At 41.5% G+C, this 20,379-nt stretch overlaps 1 protein-coding gene across 1 annotated transcript in view; it reads right to left on the bottom strand.

Annotated features, from left to right (window-relative positions):
- Positions 1-3,127: 3,127 nt before the first annotated feature.
- The window catches only part of fgfr3 (fibroblast growth factor receptor 3), a 63,637-nt gene continuing 46,385 nt past the window's right edge, over positions 3,128-20,379 (bottom strand). The window contains exons 8-18 of the mRNA XM_063497985.1: positions 16,097-16,241; positions 15,295-15,470; positions 11,934-12,079; positions 11,625-11,746; positions 11,343-11,453; positions 11,065-11,255; positions 10,497-10,619; positions 10,000-10,070; positions 5,165-5,302; positions 4,484-4,589; positions 3,128-4,177 (exon numbers count right to left, since the gene is read on the bottom strand). Of these exons, the coding sequence (XP_063354055.1) occupies positions 4,013-4,177; positions 4,484-4,589; positions 5,165-5,302; positions 10,000-10,070; positions 10,497-10,619; positions 11,065-11,255; positions 11,343-11,453; positions 11,625-11,746; positions 11,934-12,079; positions 15,295-15,470; positions 16,097-16,241 (1,494 nt within the window). The 3' untranslated portion in view covers positions 3,128-4,012. The remainder of the gene's footprint in view (positions 4,178-4,483; positions 4,590-5,164; positions 5,303-9,999; positions 10,071-10,496; positions 10,620-11,064; positions 11,256-11,342; positions 11,454-11,624; positions 11,747-11,933; positions 12,080-15,294; positions 15,471-16,096; positions 16,242-20,379) is intronic.

The raw sequence follows: 20,379 nt of genomic DNA on the forward strand, positions 1-20,379 counted from the left end.
CCCCTCCCCTCTCAGTCTCAATCCTGATCATCGCGAGTGATCGGAAACGGGAGAATAAATAAATAAATCCGAGCGGTGACCGCAAGCGTTTAAAGGTCAACGCGTGACTGTAAGTACAGTAAGAGTCTCTCCCTGCTGAGGCTGTGGGGGTTGTTCAGTTTAGTAGCAAAGCAACCATATTCACTCAAATATATGTGTTGTTTTTAACGTGTCGTGATTTCAGGGCAGATACTTCTGCACAATAATACGAAATTGTCTCCACTAAAACTCCTGATTCCAAATTTTATTTGAATTCTGAAACACCGTCACATTTTATAGAAGGTTTATTATCTTTGATAGATATGTTTGACAGGTTGCTGAAATCACATGACTCAAAATAAAAACCGTGGAAACGAGGTCCTGGTTATTGCCAAAAATAGGACACGTCTTAAAAACAACACATTCATTTTAAGAGTGATGAAACAGAGAGAGGCCATCAGTGTCAAGAGTAAAAAGCTCGACATTGACACAGAAATAACATAAAAAATAAAAGATAAACTATGCCAGGAGTAAATCCTGATGGGGAGCATCAGTATCTAGTACAATTACTACTCTACACCATCGTCACCATCATCTTCTTCTTCTTCTTCTGGCTCTTTAATGAATAACAACACTGAAAAACTGAAATAGTTATGAATAAAAATACTCTCACCATAGGGAAAGCTTTTACCCAGCATGGAAGAATAAATACAACAAAACATCATCTGTTTCATTAGATCCATCCAACCTTTTACCGAAGTGCCTTTTTTTGTTTGTTTTGTTCACTTGGGAAAGAAAAGAAATAAAAAAATCAGGCTAATAGTTGCCCATTCTAGTGAGAACTTTATTTTGGTAATTATACATTCAAAATGTGCTCAAAATGAACCAATGTCCTAAATTATTTCCAGGCACTTTACAGATTTGGGCCAAAAACTGTTCTGGAAACAGAAGTAACTCCGACTTTGTGTGGCTGCTCACTATGCAAAGGCCTTGTTTTGGTGCTCTACCAGTGAAGCAATCAATTAAAATATGAATTTTCACACTTTAAAGTACTTCAGGTGAGGTGAGGGATGACCACATGTTTAAAGTCATCTGAAGCGAGGCCTTTGCAGAGCGGCGTGTCTGCACCTTTTCCATTTAGCAGCGTGTAAAATGTGTTAGTGAACCCTTCAATGCCACTTGAACGTCGCTTTACCTTTTGTGACTTTTCTGAAAACAGATTCTGTAAACATTTCAACGCTTTTGCTCTTTTTTGGGGAGGGAGGAGTCAGCTAGACAGATGACTGCATTAAAAAAAAAGAAAGAAAAACAAAAACAAAATAAAAAGATGGATCCATCCATCTTGGAAATCCCATGATCCTTCCCTGCACGTGTAAACCTCTGCCCGCCTACATTCACCAGTGCAGTATTTGGTTCAGAGATCTGAAGAATTTGATAAAATAGACTTTTAAGACTAATTTGGCACTTTTATCAACAAATGGAAATTGAAGAAGGACCCACCACAGACTTCAGAGTCTCATTCAACAAACCAATATTTATATATTTTTATATATATATATACTGTATATATAGTTTCTTTTGTTGCCGTGTGATCTGTAAGTCGCACAGCATGCCTTCATTTCAGTATTAATACTACAGAGCAGCGATAAAATCTCAAGCGTTTGGGCAGAGTGTTTTTTTTCCCTCACACTCAAGCACAAAAGGACGTAACAGCTTTACATTTCTGCCTTCAAGCTGATCTTTTCATCCGTGAAAGTGTACACAGGCGCTCAGTGTTTCGAGACTGAACGCAGCCTGTTAGCGCTGACCCTGTGACCTTTAAGAGTTAAGCAATTGAAGCCTTCAGAAGCATGTTTAAAAAAAAAAAAAATCCCCCTATAACCACGTTAAATCTTTTCAAACAACACCAGCTACAGGTGATGCAGATTGAATTCCTCTTTTTGGTCATTTTAGACTACGAAACAAGTGACATTTAACAATTACACATGAAGAAGCCCATTTCTAACCCTCATCGTAGCTGCTAATCTTAACCCTAACCCTACATATAAAGAAAAGCAAAACTGTCAATACAGGCCAACACCTTCATGTTTGCAGGTGAGATGTTACTCTGACACCAGCCTTTGTGGTCAGATGTAAAAAAAGACACTATAATGCCAAAACCTGGAAGAACAATTGATCCAGATGGCTGCCCCCCCTCAGCCTGGTTCTAGCAGAAGTCTTCCTGTTAAAAGGGAGTTTGTCCTTCCCGCTGTCGCCAAGTGCTTGCTCATAAGCTGTTGTTTGATTGTTGGGGTTTTCTCTGTATTATTGTAGTGTCTTCACCTTACAATATAAAGCACCTCGAGAAGACTGTTGTGATTTGGTGATTACATAAATATAATTAAATTGAATTGAAATAATAGAAGCAAACACATTAATCTTTTCATGGCCTGAACAGTAAAACAGTTCAAACAGGAGGATTTTTTTCCCTTACAAAGGGTCTGAAGGCTTCTTATGATTCACAGCTAGTCATTGTTGTTGATGTTCAATATGTGTTTAAGTACTAGAAGGTCTCCCGGGTACGTATCTCCTGCTTTTTCTTGCCCAGCAAGAGTTAATCGTCGCTTTGATACGGCAAACGTTAACTTTTCTAAACCAGAACTCAGAACTCATTGGAAACATCCGGCTCTCCTCAGCAGGAGCCTTCAGCCTTCGTGAGTCCTCCTCCTCCGGCAGTCAAATCGCACTCTCTCGCTCTCAAAACCAAACAAAAAAAATCATCTTCGTGTCATACATTCTAAACTGTAAACAAACCAATAAAAAGATGGATCAGAAACCAGAGGAGTCTGCCAGTTGTGAAAATAACATCGCAGTTCGGTTGTAAAATAAGTTACAAAAACAAAAGGAAAAAAACCCATTGAAATAGAAATCTTTGCGTACAGTACTAAAAATCCTAAACTAGACCTTTCGAACTTAAGAACCACATGTTAAGTCTATAAATATCTTTACAAATATACACGTTAATTACTCAAATAAACCTTTTCTGATTAAGTGTTTTACACGTTCATGACAGTGTCTCCTAGATTGCAAAGTTTCCAATCCTAAAACAATATCTTAAAAAAATGTCATTTTTTGTCTTTTAAGTACACGGCTGTGGACAGCATTATGATACATATTTGCATTTATATATTTACAATAAATCACTTTGTAGATACATTTTTAAAAAACCCCTCATAACCTCGCTGTTCTTATTACTGAATGGCCCTGAAGCTTTGCCTCATCTTTGATGAGGAAAATTTGTTCCATGATTATCACTTTTTCTTTTTCCCAGGAAGCTAAAATGCGGATGATGGCGTACACATTCACGAGGAAACGCTCACGTGATCCTCTCTGTTGCTGAACGTCTTCTGGTAATTCTGCGGAAGAACAAATCCCGTCATCGAGCTCATGCTGGCTTTGCTGGTATCTCGTTCATCGATTTTCTTTCAGATCGCTTTATTGCGATAAAAGGGCTCCGTGTAGTAAAAAAAAACAAACCAAAAATCGGAGGACCCCCACCCACTGGATCACCAACAAGTCACTCATCAATGCCCTTCATTTCCTCCTCCTAAATCCTTTCTTATTCAGTCTCAGGAGGTTTAATCCCAGTAGGCACGGAATGGTTTCACCCCACAGATTGTCCGTAACAAAAGACTGGCCCGAGTACAAAAATATAATTTCATTTCTGAAAAGAAGAACACAAACATGGTTCAATGGCAAGAAAAAAAAAATCCTTCAATGTTTAAAGAGAGTTCTTGGGGATGAGGAGGTAAAGAAAACACGAAACAGAGCTTTGTCCGAGAGTTTAAGACAAATCAAAAAGAGCTGAAGCACTGTGGAAGTATTGCATGCTGAGTTTTCTTTTTTTACTTTTTTGTCCCTCTCCGTATCTTGAGGTGCTTGAGTCAGTGAGAGGTGATATTTCTGTCACAAACTGTGAGAAGAGGTTAATGTCCGACCTCCTCCGGCACAGGTTTTATGTCCTAATCACCCCGTTACTGGGAAGCTGTTTGGGAAGACAGGGCTCGTCAGGCAGCGGGTCGTGGGCGAACACGGAGTCGTCCCCTGAGGAGCAGGTGCTGTTGGAGTCCTGACAGGTGGGCGAGTACTGCTCGAAGGGCACCGACAGGTCCAGGTACTCCTGTCAGAGGAGAGGTCAGAGGTTAGACTCTGGTGTCACAGTCAAACTTTTTCACTTTTTGGTGGTCAGATGAGTGGAAAAAAGTTTAGCGTATTATTCCAGGTCTTCAGAATATGAAATACTTTGGAAATGTTATGCTGCTTTAAATTGTTCACTCGCATGCAACTGTAAAAATAAACCCAAACATCTAAAGAATCTCTCATTGCGACTCTTTAGCAGTGTTTTTATGGTTGGGTGAAGCAATAAGCTGCGTGTCCTTTTATTTCTGGTGTTGTGTGTGTTCTGCAGCTTTGCAGGGAGACTTACGTCTGTGGAGGTCATTGATAAAATCCGGTCGTGATCTTCTACCAGCTGTCTGAAGGTCGGCCTCTGCGATGGCACAGCGTGCCAACACTCCCTCATGATCATGTACCTGGAATCCCAACAGCGAGGCTTTAGTCACACTGCATCTCGTTCACTACATTCTCCGATCTTAGATGGACTGTTTTTACTGTTTCGTTTTTTTTTTTTTTTAGCAGACTAGACATAATGCACAAATAGTGCTTAAAAGGTCCAAATTAGGCTTATTTCCAGCTCCTTATTTTTATTCTTAGCTTTGAGTGATTCACAGTTGAAAATGATCTCATATTGGTTTTGATTTGCATAAAAAAAACACAGATAACTCGATAATAATTTGTATTTTACGTACTATAACAATCCTGTGAAATTAGAAATATGTTATTGAGGTTTATATCAGTGAGGAAGCTGGATAATGGAGAATGGGTGGGACTAAATAAGTGTGCACATCCTGTGTATTTTGTATAGTATTTCTTGGAAAGTTGGATATTTAATATGAGCCCCCACCATTGAAACAGTATATATATGACAGATAAACAGAATATTACTGAGGAACATAACAGGGCCCTGGTGTTATCTGCTGTTGTTTGGCTCATCTGGACAGCCCCCTGTAAACAAAGGTAACACACCTATACTTATACAGACACCTACAGTTCATGGGTGCAGTTGGCAGGCTTGTCCATTCGATGTCCTTCCTTCAGCAGTTTAAAGAGTTCTTCCACTGGGATCCCTGGGTACGGCGAGCCTCCCAAGGTGAAGATCTCCCACAGCAGTACCCCATAAGACCACCTAAACAGCAGCGCAAACACACGAGGAATATAGATCAGAGGTCGTAGCGACGCCGCGGGCTAAGGCAGTCATAGTTCACACAGATGCGCTCTGTCCATCAATCGATCTGTTAGAGGGAAAAATTGATCCTCAGTAATGTTAACTGCACTCAATTTGAAAAAATCCATTTGAAATTCTTATTGTTTCAGACAGCTGGTCAATATTTGTAAACAAACAAAAAATCTACTTGTCTTGCCTCAAGCAAGAAATAAGACGAATAAACGAAAGAAGGAGATGTAATCATCAGTTTGTTGTTTTGATGGCTCAAGAAAAAAACAACACAAAAAACGAAGCGTGCACAAAAATCTTGTGGTAAATAGGCAGCTATTAACTATGGATGCAGATAATGATGTCTCCACAACACCAACACAGGCCTGACCTGAAGGGAGAAGCAGAGATAAATGGGAAAACTTCTTATACAGTCGTTAAAGCGCAGCTGCTATCTAAACCAAGCCATCATCTCTCTTTCTTTCTCTCTCGGTGGCAGCAGTTCCAATGAACCCCTGTATTATTTCTTAATGGCTAAAAAATGAGGGACAGTAATCATACAACGGGCAGTCTATTAACTCAGCATACTATTGTTTGGCTATTCGTCCAGTGAATCAGAATGAGTCCCCTCCTTCTATTGCAGCTCTCGGTAGGTCTAATCTAATTATCCGCGCTCTGGTCCAGAGGGTGAAAAAATGAAAAAAAAAACAAAAAACGGCCGCTACACTGGCTTAGCCGGCTGGTCCTAAATCCGACTACAGCGCACGCCTGAGACAGCGAGAGTCGGATGAAAGCTTGAGAGACTGTGGTGAAAAAGAGACATCAATATTCAAAGAGAGCGAAACATGTCAACAAATCAGGTGTTCAGGGTCACAGCAGGATAGTCGGAATCAGAAGGAAGAGCAGAAAAGAGAGGCTGCTTATATTTATTGATGGTTGCTCGGGATGAATATTCACAGGCTATTAGGTGGCTAACAGGAGAAGAAGGCAATGAAGATATAAACACTTCATTTGGGCACCTGCAGCAACAGGAGCTGACAGTCTCGGAATGTCAATGCAAGCATCACCGATGGCTGATTTAGTGAGATTTAGAAGGATAATCACTTTGGGGAGGAATGAATATAATCCTGCATTTGGTGTGCTGGTTCAATGATAGCTGTGGCAATATCTATCGACTTCAAATGTGTTCATCAATCAGCCCTGTTGGGCGATGAAAAGCCACTGAAAGTACATGTGCGAACAGACGAAGAGGAACAACGCTGCCTTAGTAGCAAAAAGGCCATACTGCCACTACTAATTTCGTTAGTGGGGAACTCGTTATTTGCTTGGATTTTCTCTTCACCAATCATACCAAACCTGTTACTGACAATCTGGCAGTACTGCATGTGCTAGGTGGTTGGAGACGAGAGTTAATGAAAAGTCAGCCACAACTTTATTGGCTTTATTTGTTGCCCAAGCATTGCTTCTTGCTGTTTTCATATTCAGCACCGGCTCTTTTCGTGACTTATACGGAAAAACAACATCATCTGTTTCTGGGGCTAATAATAGACTCTGACGAATGGTATCCATCTGTGATTTCAGTCCTGTAGACACTTTTAATAAAGAATATTTGCACATGATACCAATCAACACACCACTGATCGTGTGTTACAGCAGACATTAATAAACGTCAGCCACTCATATAAACAGCGGCATGAGTAAAATTAAGAAAATGAAGGCTGTTAGAATATATCAGCGTTGCCATATAATGACCGACTTTGTTAAAGAAGTTTGGAGTAACACTGTGAGCAGATAAGTGCAAAATTATTAGCCTCCTTGTGAAATTGAAAGGCTTTTTCCCATGTGTCTTTTTAACAGAGCATTAGAATTTCAATATAGTATGTCTAAACATACTACTTTTACTGAGCTATAGCACAAACCACTACAGGATGTGCTTAACTCTGTAATGCTCAACGCTTGTAAAATGTATCTTTCTATTTATATACAGTATAAAAACTTCAGTAAGGGTTTTTAGCTGTCGCTGTGAAAGCATCGTGCCAAAAAAAAGGGAATTGGTTTAGAGGAGGTGGACATAAAAAGTTATCAGAGGGTTTCCAAGTGTCAAGAATTGGAGTGAGAAGTATCACCAAGAAACTCAAAGAGAGCCACACCGTACAGAACGAGCCTGGCAGAGGTAGGGAGCAGAAGATTTCAAAGACTCTTTGAGAGAAGTGTCAAATAATCCCAGAACATCTGCCAAGACATGAGTGAATGCTGGGAATTGTAGTCGCAAAGAAGACAATCACACACAAACTCTGCACAGGAATGGACTGCGAGAAAAAGTCCACTTCTGCAGAAGAGAAACCTTCAACCCAGACTCAACTATGCTAAGGATGACCTGGAGGAAGATACTGCATACTGGAAAAACATGCGTTGGTCAGATGAGACAAAAATAAAGCCATTTGATCATAGAGACACTGCTTGTGTTTGGAGGAAGAAAGGAGAGGCGACCAACCCCAAGAACACCATCCTCACAGTGACACACGGTGGTGGGAGTATTATGTTCACAGTAGAAGGAATCATAAAGGAAGGATATGTGAAGATTTTGAAAGAAAACACAGCAACACACGTCACTGAGGAGTGTCCCAGTCCTGGTGAAGTCTACAGTGAGTGTCATTGACTGACCTGCACAAAGCCCTGACATGACTCCCACTAAAAATCTGTGGGGCGAACTGACAACCAGGGTCTGTGCAGGAAGTGCATCACATTTGGAGGAGCTTGAGAGATTCACAAAAGAAGAATAGGCTGGGACTGCTCAGGAGGACACATACAGTTGAGTATCAGCATCATGGGGGCTAATAATTTTAATCCAAAGCAAGCCTTGGTTTTTGGAAAAGCTGTGCTAAAATTTTTCATAGGGGGACTTATAATTGCATCCTCATCTAAAGATATTGACATTGCTTAAATCAGGCTTGCCCAACTCCAGGCCTCGAGGGCCAGTGTCCTGCAGGTTTTAGATCTCACCCTGGGTCTACACACCTGAATCAAATGATTAGTTCATTACCAGGCCTCTGGAGAACTTCAGGACATGTTGAGGAGGTAATTTAGCCCTTTAAAGCTGTGATAGATCAAGGACACATCTAAAACCTGCAGGACACCGGCCCTCGAGGCCTGGGTTTGAACACCCCTGGCTTAAATGAAAAGAATGGCATCTACTCTATATGTGACTATATCTTTGCTCTAAGCCTACCAGCATTAAATTTACTGTTCTAATGGACATTAATTAGTTCATTTAGTTACAGGTAAGTTTCTTTCCCTTTAAAATCATTTCTGCAAACGTGTCCGTGCCAAAAGCTTTAGTCTTAATCATACCTGCTTTTACAACCCAGCTGCTTTTGGCCCACACCTTCCCCACCTTCACTGCTTTTAATGGGCTAGTGCGTCACTGTGAAGCTGCAGTGAGATTTCTCCACTGCAGCTTTTATAGGCTGACACCTCCGAAGCTGTCCAAAATAAAATCCTCACCTCCGTGACATTGGCAGCGGCCGCAGTGCTGGCTGAGCCTCTATCTGCACTAAATAACTCTGGTGTTTGAAGTCGAAAACAGAACTGGTGATGTTAATGACGACTTACACGTTTTCTTGAAAAATGAAAAATGTGCGAAAGGACAAAAATCCTATAAAAATGGCTCCCAAATGTTGCCACTGTGTTTTCTGCCTTTACAGCTATTAATGAGCCAGGAGGGTTTCAACAAGCATGAATCTGACAGGAGAAACAATATGCAATACTGTTTTTCATTGTTTTTTAATTGATTCGCCATCATATTTCATAAAAAAAGGGGAAAAATAAGAAATCATTGCGAGTCAAAAGTCAAGGTCCCCCAGGGTGTGTGAGAGTAAACTGGCTTCAGAGTGACTACTGTATAAAAGGAGGAGGAGGAGGTTTGGCGGGAGGATTGACTGTGTAATCCAGACCTGCTGAAATAACAGAGAAGCCTGATTCTCCCCTCGGCCTGTTCCCAGTCTAGTGTAATCACACGGCGAGCCAGTGTTGACAGGGGCCTGTGTTTGGCTTGGATGGCTGTGCTGGGGACACGGCGTCTGGCTGTAGCCGGCGGGGCTTGGGGGTTGAGAAGACGTTTTGGGGTGGGGGTGGGAGGGGTGGTATGTTACAGCTACTGCAAGGCAGGCCGCCTCGCCGCCTCACCTTTCTTCTCTTGATCGTGGCCAACACGGAAGCAATCAGAGGTTGTGAAAAAAAAGAAGGTGCGACTGTCTCTGCTGCCCAGATTCCTTTTGAACTGCTGTGGGGAAAGTGCCCCGAGGGAACACCTTGTGATAAATCCACTGACCCTCTTTATCTCCTCCTGCTCTGGGGCAGGTTGGATTTTCACTGATAAAACAGCACTAAGATGTTGGGACTCCGTTGTGTTCCTATCTCTCTCTGATGTCGTTGAATAGAGATTAAAAGAACAAATGCAGCGAGGAATGCGCCGCGGCTAATACGCGAGAAGCTCGGGGGTTATCAGGTGAACCGCTGATATTTGGAAAGGGAATGTTATGATTCCATGTTTGCACACGGTTGACGCTAACACGCTCAGTCACGATATTTCAACACCCGGATTCCGCCGGTGCACTCGCTTACACGCGACTGGGCAGTTGGTATGTGACGGTTAGTTTGTGCAAACTCACACATCGCTCTGGTGCGTGTAGACCCGGTCGAAGAGAGCCTCTGGAGCCATCCATTTCACGGGGAGACGGCCCTGAAACAAAGGAGACAGAAACGCTTCAGTCAGCAGAAGCACTCTGTATGGAGCTGACAACCAAACACTCACACAAACACACAAACTTCAGCCTAGTCGCGCTGCCACCACAGCTTGAACTTCAGCTAGCTTCAGAAATCTGATGACCATTTCGGTGCTTCATTCGCAGCAACGCCTTTGCTTGAGAACACATTCATATCAGCATTATGGAATCAGTTGGTCATGATTTTCATTATCCGTATATACACTTTTAATTTTGCTCAATCTGCTCAATTCTACTTTTGTACTGCGACCCGACCGTGACACTGAAAGAAAAGACTTTCAGCCATATGTAATACGCTGCTGCTGTATTCAATGCCATCCCCTCGTATCGCTTCAAACACATAATATTTTCCTAAAGAGGAGCACTGAAGGAATGAGCCTCACGTTTGTGGTCTTTTTGTAGTAGTCTATATTGTGCACGTCTCTGGCGAGGCCGAAGTCGGCGATCTTCATAACGTTGTCCTCCGTCACAAGGACGTTTCTGGCTGCCAGGTCTCTGTGGATGCACTGAGGGAAGAAGAACAAATGCATCAAACACACTGTGCATTGCACTCGCGCATACACGCAAATATACTGAAACACTGATGTAAGTTGACAAGTTTTACTTTGCACTATGAAACGCACAAAGTGAACTTTAAAAGCCTCAAATTTAGTTTAAACTTAGATTTTTAATTCACTAATCTAATTATCTTTCAATATCGCAATTAACACATTGCTGTAATGGACTTGATTTCTTCCTGTTAGAAGGGAGTTTTTCCTTCTCACTGTTGCCAAGTGCTTGCTCATAGGGGGTTGTCTGATTGTTGTGATTTGGTGCTATATAAATAAAACTCAATTGAATTGTCTGCCATCTAAAAATCTTTCCTGTTTTCTCACAATGTTTAGAAGTTAAGTGCAGGCCAAAACATCCTTTTATATGATAACTGAGTTAAAGTGAAGCAACGTGGCTAACCTTCTGTGAAGCAAGATACTCCATGCCTCGGGCAACCTGGTAGGCACAGGACACCAGATCTTTGAACGTGAGCTGCTCATCGGGGATTTTGCACGTGTCGAAGGAGTAGTCCATGCCCGGTGGCCGCCGTGCACGCAGGTACTCCCTCAGGTTGCCTTTGGAGGCGTATTCCACCAGGACATACAGAGGACCTGCATGGGAAACAGAGAACAAATATGACTTTCATGGCAATGGTTAAGTCCTGCATTAATTCTGTTATTACTGCACTCTGCGCTCACCATCCTGCGTGCAGGCTCCGAGTAGGTTGATGATGTTTTTGTGTTTCCCGATCATCTTCATCATCTCCATTTCTGACACCAGGTCTGATAAATCTTTATCTGTGGCGTCATCTGAGATAAGAAAATCAATGGAGCATTTGTACTGACAAAAATATGAACTGAAGCAATCAAACCAACGCAAATCCAGTACACAAGACAAACAGAACAACAGCGAGCATGGTAGCACTGTCACTGCCAAGGTCATGTATTCATTCCTGGAGGGCAGCCACAGTGATTACTTACCTTTCAACATTTTCACAGCAACAGTGAGCGACTTGTTGGGCTTCTCTTTGTCGATGCCAACAGCCTCAGCCATAACCACCTGACCGAAGCAGCCCTCTCCCAGAGGTTTACCCAGAGTTAGCCTGAAACAAGTGGCCAGATTTCAGACTTGGAGTTCAGTGTGTATACTCAAAAGACTTTAAGTAATTTCATTACATGTAAATTTCACATGTAATTTTGTCACATAAGCACAATGTAAAATGTGAAATATAATTTACTTGACTGAATAATTTTTTTTGAGCGTGTGCTGCAGTGTGCTTTTTTCCTCACCGTGTCCGAGGAAACTCCCATTTGGGGTCGGACGGCAGCTCCAGCTCCGAGACGTTGGCGAGCATCGGCCCGTCGCTGGACGACAGACGGGCGATCCTGACCAACGGCGTGTTTGAGTTCATGGAGGAGTTGGAATCCAAGGACACCTGCTTGGGTACAAAAGAACAAACTGTTATAGTCTCTGAAAAAGAGTTTGGTGACAGGCATTCAAATAAAGAAGACAGAGGGAAAAGAGAAATCTAACCGTGACCTTTGACCAAATATTTTTTAAATTCCTTTTTCAGATCAGTTTGACTCTTTATTATTTATTCAAACAGTCCTAATGTTTTTCATGTTTTTGAAAATGAACCAGCCCCTGAAACATAAAATGCATTCAAAAGAAATCATTTCTCGTGAAATACTGAAAATCTTGACACTTTTTCGGGGGGTGAAAAAAAACCAAAAACTGACAAAAATACATTTAGTGCAAAATCCAGTCAAATTCAAAACAGCTTTGAAGTTTAAAGAACAACATTCAGTGACTTGAGATAAAAACCCTTTTTGGGAAACATCACACATCTCGGGACCAGACCAATGTCAGTGACTTTTACAAACAGCAGGCCTGTGGCTGCGCACAGGAGGAAGCGAGAGGTAACAAAGATGAATGAAGGAGGATGCAGAGGTGGGCGAGTGAGTGGCGAGGTGGGGTGGACATCTCTATCCATCAACAAGCTCCATTTCCGGATCGGCGGTCATTCCGCTGAGCCCTTGGGCTCGGCATCCTCCCGCCATTTATCTGACTGCTGGGGGGAAAACCGATGGCTCGGGCCTGCTTTTTGATAGATCTGTTTATGTCAGGGTCTGCCGGCTCAGACCCTTCAGGTGGGGTCCTGAAACAAACATGTCCACTTACCAGACTTCTTGACTGGAGGAAAATGAGAAAAAGGGCCCTGACCACAATTTCAGAGGCATGAAAAGTAATATCTGATAGAACATGCCAGGAGCTTTACAGGAGATTTACTCAGAGTTATGAAAAAGAAAGGAGAGAACAGGGAGATTAGCTTTACAAAAACGAAGCAAAGATTATAGAAAAATGCAATAAGAACTTTCCCTGCACTACCTTATAAGACCATTTATATGAGCGCCGCACAAGTAGAAATGATTTAGAGGCTACAATTAGAAAATGTTTCGATAGATGAGGTTTCTACTTGATATAACCTAACAATACTTCTTTATGTACCAAAAAAAAAAACCCAACCTCAGACCGTATAACAGCCTTTACAGCTGAAACCTTATCGTGGTTTTAAAAGTCTGTTTGTTTTCCAAGAACTGCATTATGGCTTTCAAATAATATTTTCTTTTCTAAAAATGCATCGTTTCCATTTTGAGAAGCACAACCCTTTAATTATGGAGTCGGAAAGCTGGATTTTGCACAAAACACACACACACATAGTGGCTATGTCCTGCACACAGTGGGAGCCAGCAGGGTGGGGCCGAAGAGATAATCGCAAACTCGTCTACATGTTAGACATTCAGACAATCTTGGCATTCAGAGAGAATTGGTAAGATGCACATCCCTACCTGGATTATAATTACTGTAAGAGACCAAAAGTAATGAGCTAAAGGCTCACAGGGATTAGTGTGGCTGCTCTAAATAATCTGTTTCTGACTGTCTTGTTTTGTTCTTGGCTCTCTGTGATGTCATTCAAAGTGGCTATCCTTAATATGCTCAACCCAGACTCACAGCTCTGGCTCTGAGCACAGAAGCCTATTTGTCCCACCTCTTGTTCGACCTTCTCTTTAGAGAAAAGGTTGAAGGTAAAAAAGCTTTTTTCAGATGGAAGATAAACTACAGTACGTGGGATAAATCAGGATTTCTTGAACTGTGATTCATGCAAAGCTAGAGTCCAAAAATAATAACTTGGACTTATAAAAGAGCGTAATAGTTCCCTTTTGACCCCGTACTGCCAAGTGTATCATATCTGATATCTTAATTTTTGAGGCCTCATCAGTGTGTTTTCATTTCTCCTAATATGATTTTGCTTGTTTAAGGGAAACAAACCGTGAACAATAAATTGCACAAAATGCTATTTGTAGCAAAAATTATACAAAAAAATAAAAATTATCTTGATTTAACCTAAAAACTGAAAGCCCCCTTCATATAATCTATTAAAAGCTAGCATTACATCTGCTCACAGTAAAGCACAGTAAAAATTGGTCTATATTAGCTATTTGGCAACAAGTATCAGCGTTTATAACAGCATATAAATTATAATTTAAAAAGTAAAGAAGAGACAAAGAAAACACACTTTAACCATTATATCAGTGCAGACGTTGTATTGTTAGTCCACAAGAGGGCGCTCTGCAACTGATGACAACACAAGTGTTTGAGAGCGTAAACTGGTGACGACGACTCGCAATCTGATCCGCAACTGATCCACGAATAAATAACTGCACATAAAAAATGTTAAGGAAATGGTTTTTTTGTGCGTCTTAACTCTTACCCCCAAAAAGATGAGAATCGATGATGTCCCCCATACAGATAATGACGAGTTTTAGCACCTCAGTATAAATCAATAAGGATGTGGTTTGATGACCATCAGAAGCAGAAATATCAAAATATCAACATCAGTCTTAAAAAATCCTGTATCTGTCGGTCTCTTTCTGAGTGTTTACTGATGAGTCAAGCTAGCGTCCCCAGGTTTTAATCTTTATGCTAAGCTAACCCGCTACTGGCTCTAGCTTTGTGTTTACATAAAGAGATGATCAATCCTTTGTCTCAACTCTTTTTGGAAGAGTACTCAACAATTTTTTTTTACAAAATAAATTATTCCTTCAGCCCTCGAGACTTGCTTTAATTTCAATAATAGCCTGTTCGATAATAAACTGAGCATGATTAGCCTGATCTTTGTAGATACTGTATCTAAGCTTAGTCTTGAAGTTTGTCCTGAAGTCACGAAGACTTCTTCGGACTAAAAGCTGCAGCAATGCAGCTGCTCCACTCTGTGTTACTTCGCAAACAGTTGATGAGAGAGAGTGTGTGATACACTCAGAGTGAAATCTAAAACCAACACTGACAGTCACAGGAGGGCATAAATATCCCTGAACCAAATCTGCTCCAAGATAAATGTGAACACATGTCACCAGTGTGCTGCCGTCCATCGTCAACACAGCGCCAATTAAACAACAGGACAGACAGACGCGTAGAAACCTTCTTTAGCCAATTTATACTTTGTTCTATTATATAAATGACAGATACCCCAAACTCTTCCTTTCTTAGTTTGACCTGGGTTATATACTAAAAGCTGCATTAAACAGACAAGCAGAGAGAAGAAGGGTTTTGGGAAAGTCTTGTGCAAATCTTGTATCTACTTTCTGTTACCTGTCTCTTGAGGGGGAACTTTGACAGTTTTTGCACGGGAGGCGTGGGCAGAGTCTTCTGCGTGGTCATCCTCATACGACAGAGGATTGCGATGACCACGGCGAGGATGAAGAGCACGCAGCCTGTCACGTAGATAAGGATGTCGGCGTAGTAGTCTTCCTTTTGTGGACTCACTGCTTTAGGAGGGAAAATGTGAAAAGTCAGTCGAAATTCACCAAATTCACACAGCATTTTGTTTTAATTCCCACTCAAAAATAGCTTGCTTTGTTCAGTAGCACACTTCAACCAAATAGATTTTTAGTGAGCATTTTCTGTGAAGAAATATCCACAAATCAAAAGAGAAACAGAACAGAAACTTGTCGTTCCTCACTGAAAGCTCGCATTCACACCGCGGGTTGAGGCAGCAACCCACGGTGTGATCATCGTGTAGTTTTATCCTGCTGCAGGTAATTGCACCTGTGATACGCTTTTCCTCAGGGAGGCAATTATTGTCTTGAAAAGCAAAAGCTGAAGTGTCGTTAAATTGCCTCATAGCCCAGAGACATCTGAGCAGACGATCTGCTCTGATTAAAAAGCGTCTTTCAGTGAAGGATGGATTGCATGTTCGGTTGGTTAAATTAAAGGGATGGTGACAGAGCGTCGACGCACTTAAAATATGTGCTTACAAGTAGCAATCTATGATAATTAGGTTTGAAAATTGATGTTAAATATTGTGCTGCAGAGCAAAACAAGTTTCGTGGCGTTTCTAACATTTTAGGTAACACAGGTGGGAGAAAATGGACCCACAGAGTGAAGAATATACCTGGAAGCACCGTCAGCCAAGCAGAGTGGTAAGAATAGCCGATAGAGTTCCCTGCGAGACAAGTGTACTCGCCCGCATCCTCAAAAGACACATTGGTCAAGAAGAGAACCTCTAGCTCCTTATCTGTAGTGTTAATGCCAGCCGTCTGTGGAGGATGAGAGGGAGGAGAGGGAAGAGAAAGAGACAGGGAGAGAAGATATATCGTAAGGCGAAAGCTTCTTAGAGGAAACACCAAATGCACCCTGGAGGAAAGGACAGTCCTGTTTACTGTTGTCAGCACCATCACCCACACCTGAAAACACCCAAGCAGCACCTACACCACGCTGTGAGACAAGCTCGTTGGTTCAGCCTAACGCCACAGGCACTCTTTGATGTAATGAACTCCTATCAAGAATTTTCTAGACTGCAGCAGTGATTTACTTTCATATGTGGAATCGTAAGACACTGGCATCCATTTCCACATTTAGAACAGGCAGAAGTGTCATAACAGAGTTTCCTAACACAAAATATTTCTTACAGACTTCTGTAAGCTTCTTTGATAAGGAGAGAGTTTTCTGTTGCCTCCAAACGCACCCGTGAGTTTAAACTGAACCACGTACAGTTGACCTGATATCAAAGCTTGTCTGGTTCTGGACTTGCTTATGAAGGCTTTTGTGTGTGTGTGAGAGGAAAGTGATTTGCACCTTTGGATCAGTATTTTTCTAGGAATGCCTCAAGGATCGATCCTAGATCCTTTATGTTTTTAAAAGAAAACAAATTCAAATGAGCACCAGGTTTTGTAAAGATGTTTTAAAAATATATTTTTATTTTAAGATTACTACTGCAGGATGTCATTACCAAAATGGGATTTCACCTGAACTTTTTACAAGTAAACTTACAGATTTATAAATGGTGCAAAAATAGCATGCTTTCAATCCCCAAATAGAGCTCAGAGGCCTGGTTAGTTTTATGGATGATTAACAAAAATGCCAGAAAGCACAAAAAAAAGCTTTTTCCCCAGCTTTTTAAATTGTACTGATATTTAACGTTAATAAATCAGTTTGCGCACTTGAGTTAAATAGTCTTCCTATAGTTTGTGCCTTGAGAAAGGAACTCCCAGAAATACAACAGGATTAGCCATGAAAATCTCTGAGTTCCCAACTCTTACACGTCATCGTGTCACTGTGCACTTTTTGTAAATATCAGCAGTACTTTTGTTTTCTTTAAGCACCAAAACTCAGTTTGCACTGGCAATGCATTACTAAATCTGGCCCAAAAAGTGCATCACTGCAGTTGTGTTTTTTCTTTCTTCAAATAGCGTTTGGTGTGATGACCGCTAGGTTAGCTTGATTCAAAGGCATTGCTCGATGTGGCTTAGGTGGAGGACTTATTCCCCGTGCTTCAGTAATGAACACTGACATCCAGACGCCTGCTGCATGCTCTCATATAAAAGCACATTAATATAGCAGGAGGATGCTCTCCCAGAGAAATCAATACTGGCCTGTTTGTGTACGTGTACGCTTTGGTCAGTAAAGGTTTTATGTGGGCTTTAATCTGTGTGTGTGTGTGTGAGAGAGACTTTTGAAGTTTTTGCATTAATTAATGGTGCAATATTGTCTTTCTGTTATCGACCGGAAAGGAAGACAAAGTGGCACTGGGAGCTAAAATAGATGATGGCCATTAGCTAACAAAATGCGAGCATTTGAACTCAAACCTCACTGATGAATGTGTATAGGTGTGAGTATGTAACTGTTTACCCTGTCAGCAAGCCAGCGAGCCAGTCAAAACCCACAACCAAGAGGAACATTGCAGAGAGGAAGAGGCACAGCAGATCAAATGTGGTGACGACGGTTCTTCCCCAGAGTTCAGAATTTACCTGGTTTGTATATGTTAAGCCAGAAAGCGTTTTCTGACTTTCCTACAAAGTTTGAGGCACGACACCAGTACTTCCCGGCGTCTTTCTCTGTCACGTTGGACAGTTTCAACTTACTGTGGGTCTCAATGTGTTTACTGACAACACTCTGTAAAGGGAAAATTGAAAGGCAGAGTGAGGCCTTCACAGCTCCTGCAAAAACACATAGCAACATGCAAACCTACATACTAAACACACACACACATCTAAAAGAAGCACTGCACATTGGTTTTTACATTTACAACATTTTGTTGTGTTATTAGCTTAGTTTCATTGTTTATTGTGAACAAAGGGGACCTATTATGCTCATTCTTATCTCCACATAGCTCTACGTGCTTCACAGCTCAAAAATGATCTAGCTTCTCTCCCTTTAAGGCAAACTTTCTTCTGATTGGCCGATCCGTGTGTTTTCATACATCACAGAGAGCCATCAGTAGAAAAAACTGCCTCAAACTGAACATTTAAAGAAGTCTTATCATCCTCATCATTTAGTCCACTATTGTAACGGTATATATGTGATGGAAAATAATGAAAAGCATGATGAATAAATCCTCTTTATAAGCTGCTGTTGTAAAAAAAAAAAAAACAGAGACAGCCAGGCTATGACTTTCCAGTTGTTTCCAGATTTATGCTAAGCTATGCTAACATGAGAACTTGACGTGAGAGTGATACAGTGAGGCATAGTGTCATTCTGTCAGTTTTGTTGATTAAAAGCAACATGTCAAACCTGTAAGATCATAAACACACAACAACAGGAACACACACAAAAACCATACATTGCAGACTCGCACCAATCCGTGCTGTCTGTTGGTAGATTAAAGGCATTACAGTATGTCAGTCCTATAAGGGTGTAAACCTGCGTGTGTAAACACTCACGATCTGACTGGGTGCTTCGCTCGCAGAGAAACTGCTGCTAAATTATTAAACGGGCCCGGCGCATAAAGGAGAAAACATATCATGTTTTATAGTTGCTTAATGAACATCCACGGCTTGGCTCCAGACGTCTCCTTCTCCCTCCCCCGTGCGGGGCGAGTCACTCATCGTTAACTCTTTTTCCAGGCATCAAAAGAACGATTCAGGCATTTCTCAAAAAAAAGAAAAGAAAAATTCTTTTTTTGACCCCCTCGTCTCACCCTAAGCTGTATTTAACTTCTACAGTATATGCCACACACGAGAGAGCATATCATGTCTGAGTGAACTGTGGTGGGCCTAGAGAGAGAGACTGAGAGTGACAGAGAGAGAGGGAGGCACACACAAATCTCAGTAAATACTGTTTCAATTATGCGGTAGTCGAAAATAGAGCGCGGAGCCGCAGTCTGGGCTGACAGGCTTGCTTTCCCCCCTCTTTCTCTCTCTTTTTGTTGGCCTCTCTCTTTCTCCTCCTCTTTCGCTCTGTCTTACTCTCACTCTCTCAGTCCTTTTGCTTTCTATTTTACTCCACTTTTCCCCCCCTAGTCTGTCACCACCTTCTCAGACGTACATTTCTAAAGATTTGCTGGACACTTCATATGCTGATCTTGTGTTTGAAGTCATAACGTTACGAAGACAACATACTGCATCCACAACCACATCTCTTATCCACAAACGACCCACGTATTTCAGCTCAAGCATAAACTAAATGACACTACATTGATGTAAAAGGCTTTGGCACAGTCAGTGTGTTAATAAGTCATAAAATAACTGTGAATGAAGCAGATTTAAAGTGACATTTCAACATTAAATCAGTGAGCACCTAGGACACCTCGCTAAACTAACTGGCTCATATCCTTTATATTCAACGTGCGGATAACAGCATCTCATGTAAAAAATGAAGGTATTTATTTATTTATTTAAATGACTTGACATTAAAAGTCAATGAAACTTTAATGTCAAGACGGAGTAACCCAAGACTCATAGTGTGAAGATATTTACAAATTTAAATAATAATTCTAATAATATGTTAGAAGATTAGAAACTCAGGCCTTGAGCATCTCTTCAACTCAGGAAGGTTATCAGCTCCAAAATAATCTATCAGGTGTGCAACCTGAGAGCACTCTTGTACCTGGACAGTTACTTTCATATGTGAAAAGCTAACACTGTGACGTTTTTCTGTCTCCCATCTCTCCATCCACTTTGTTCAGCTTCTATCTCTTGCTCTTCTTGTTTCACGTTTGCATCTTATTTCCTTCGTCCCCTCCTCCCGCCCGTCTCGCTGCTTTTCTAACACCCCAGCCACTCGTTCTCGCCCTCGCTCTCCATCTTTGCCCACCAATCTGTCACACATTCTCTCCCTCTCCCTGCTGACTTTGCCCTTCCTCGTGTTCCTCCACTAATTTTTTCCATGGCTTTTTTGGTTGCCTCTTCCCTTTTTCCTCTCTCCTCCTCCTCCTCAAACCACGCGACGCAGCACATC

This window comes from Pelmatolapia mariae, linkage group LG16_19 (assembly GCF_036321145.2).
Source record: "Pelmatolapia mariae isolate MD_Pm_ZW linkage group LG16_19, Pm_UMD_F_2, whole genome shotgun sequence".
Lineage (NCBI taxonomy): Eukaryota > Metazoa > Chordata > Actinopteri > Cichliformes > Cichlidae > Pelmatolapia > Pelmatolapia mariae.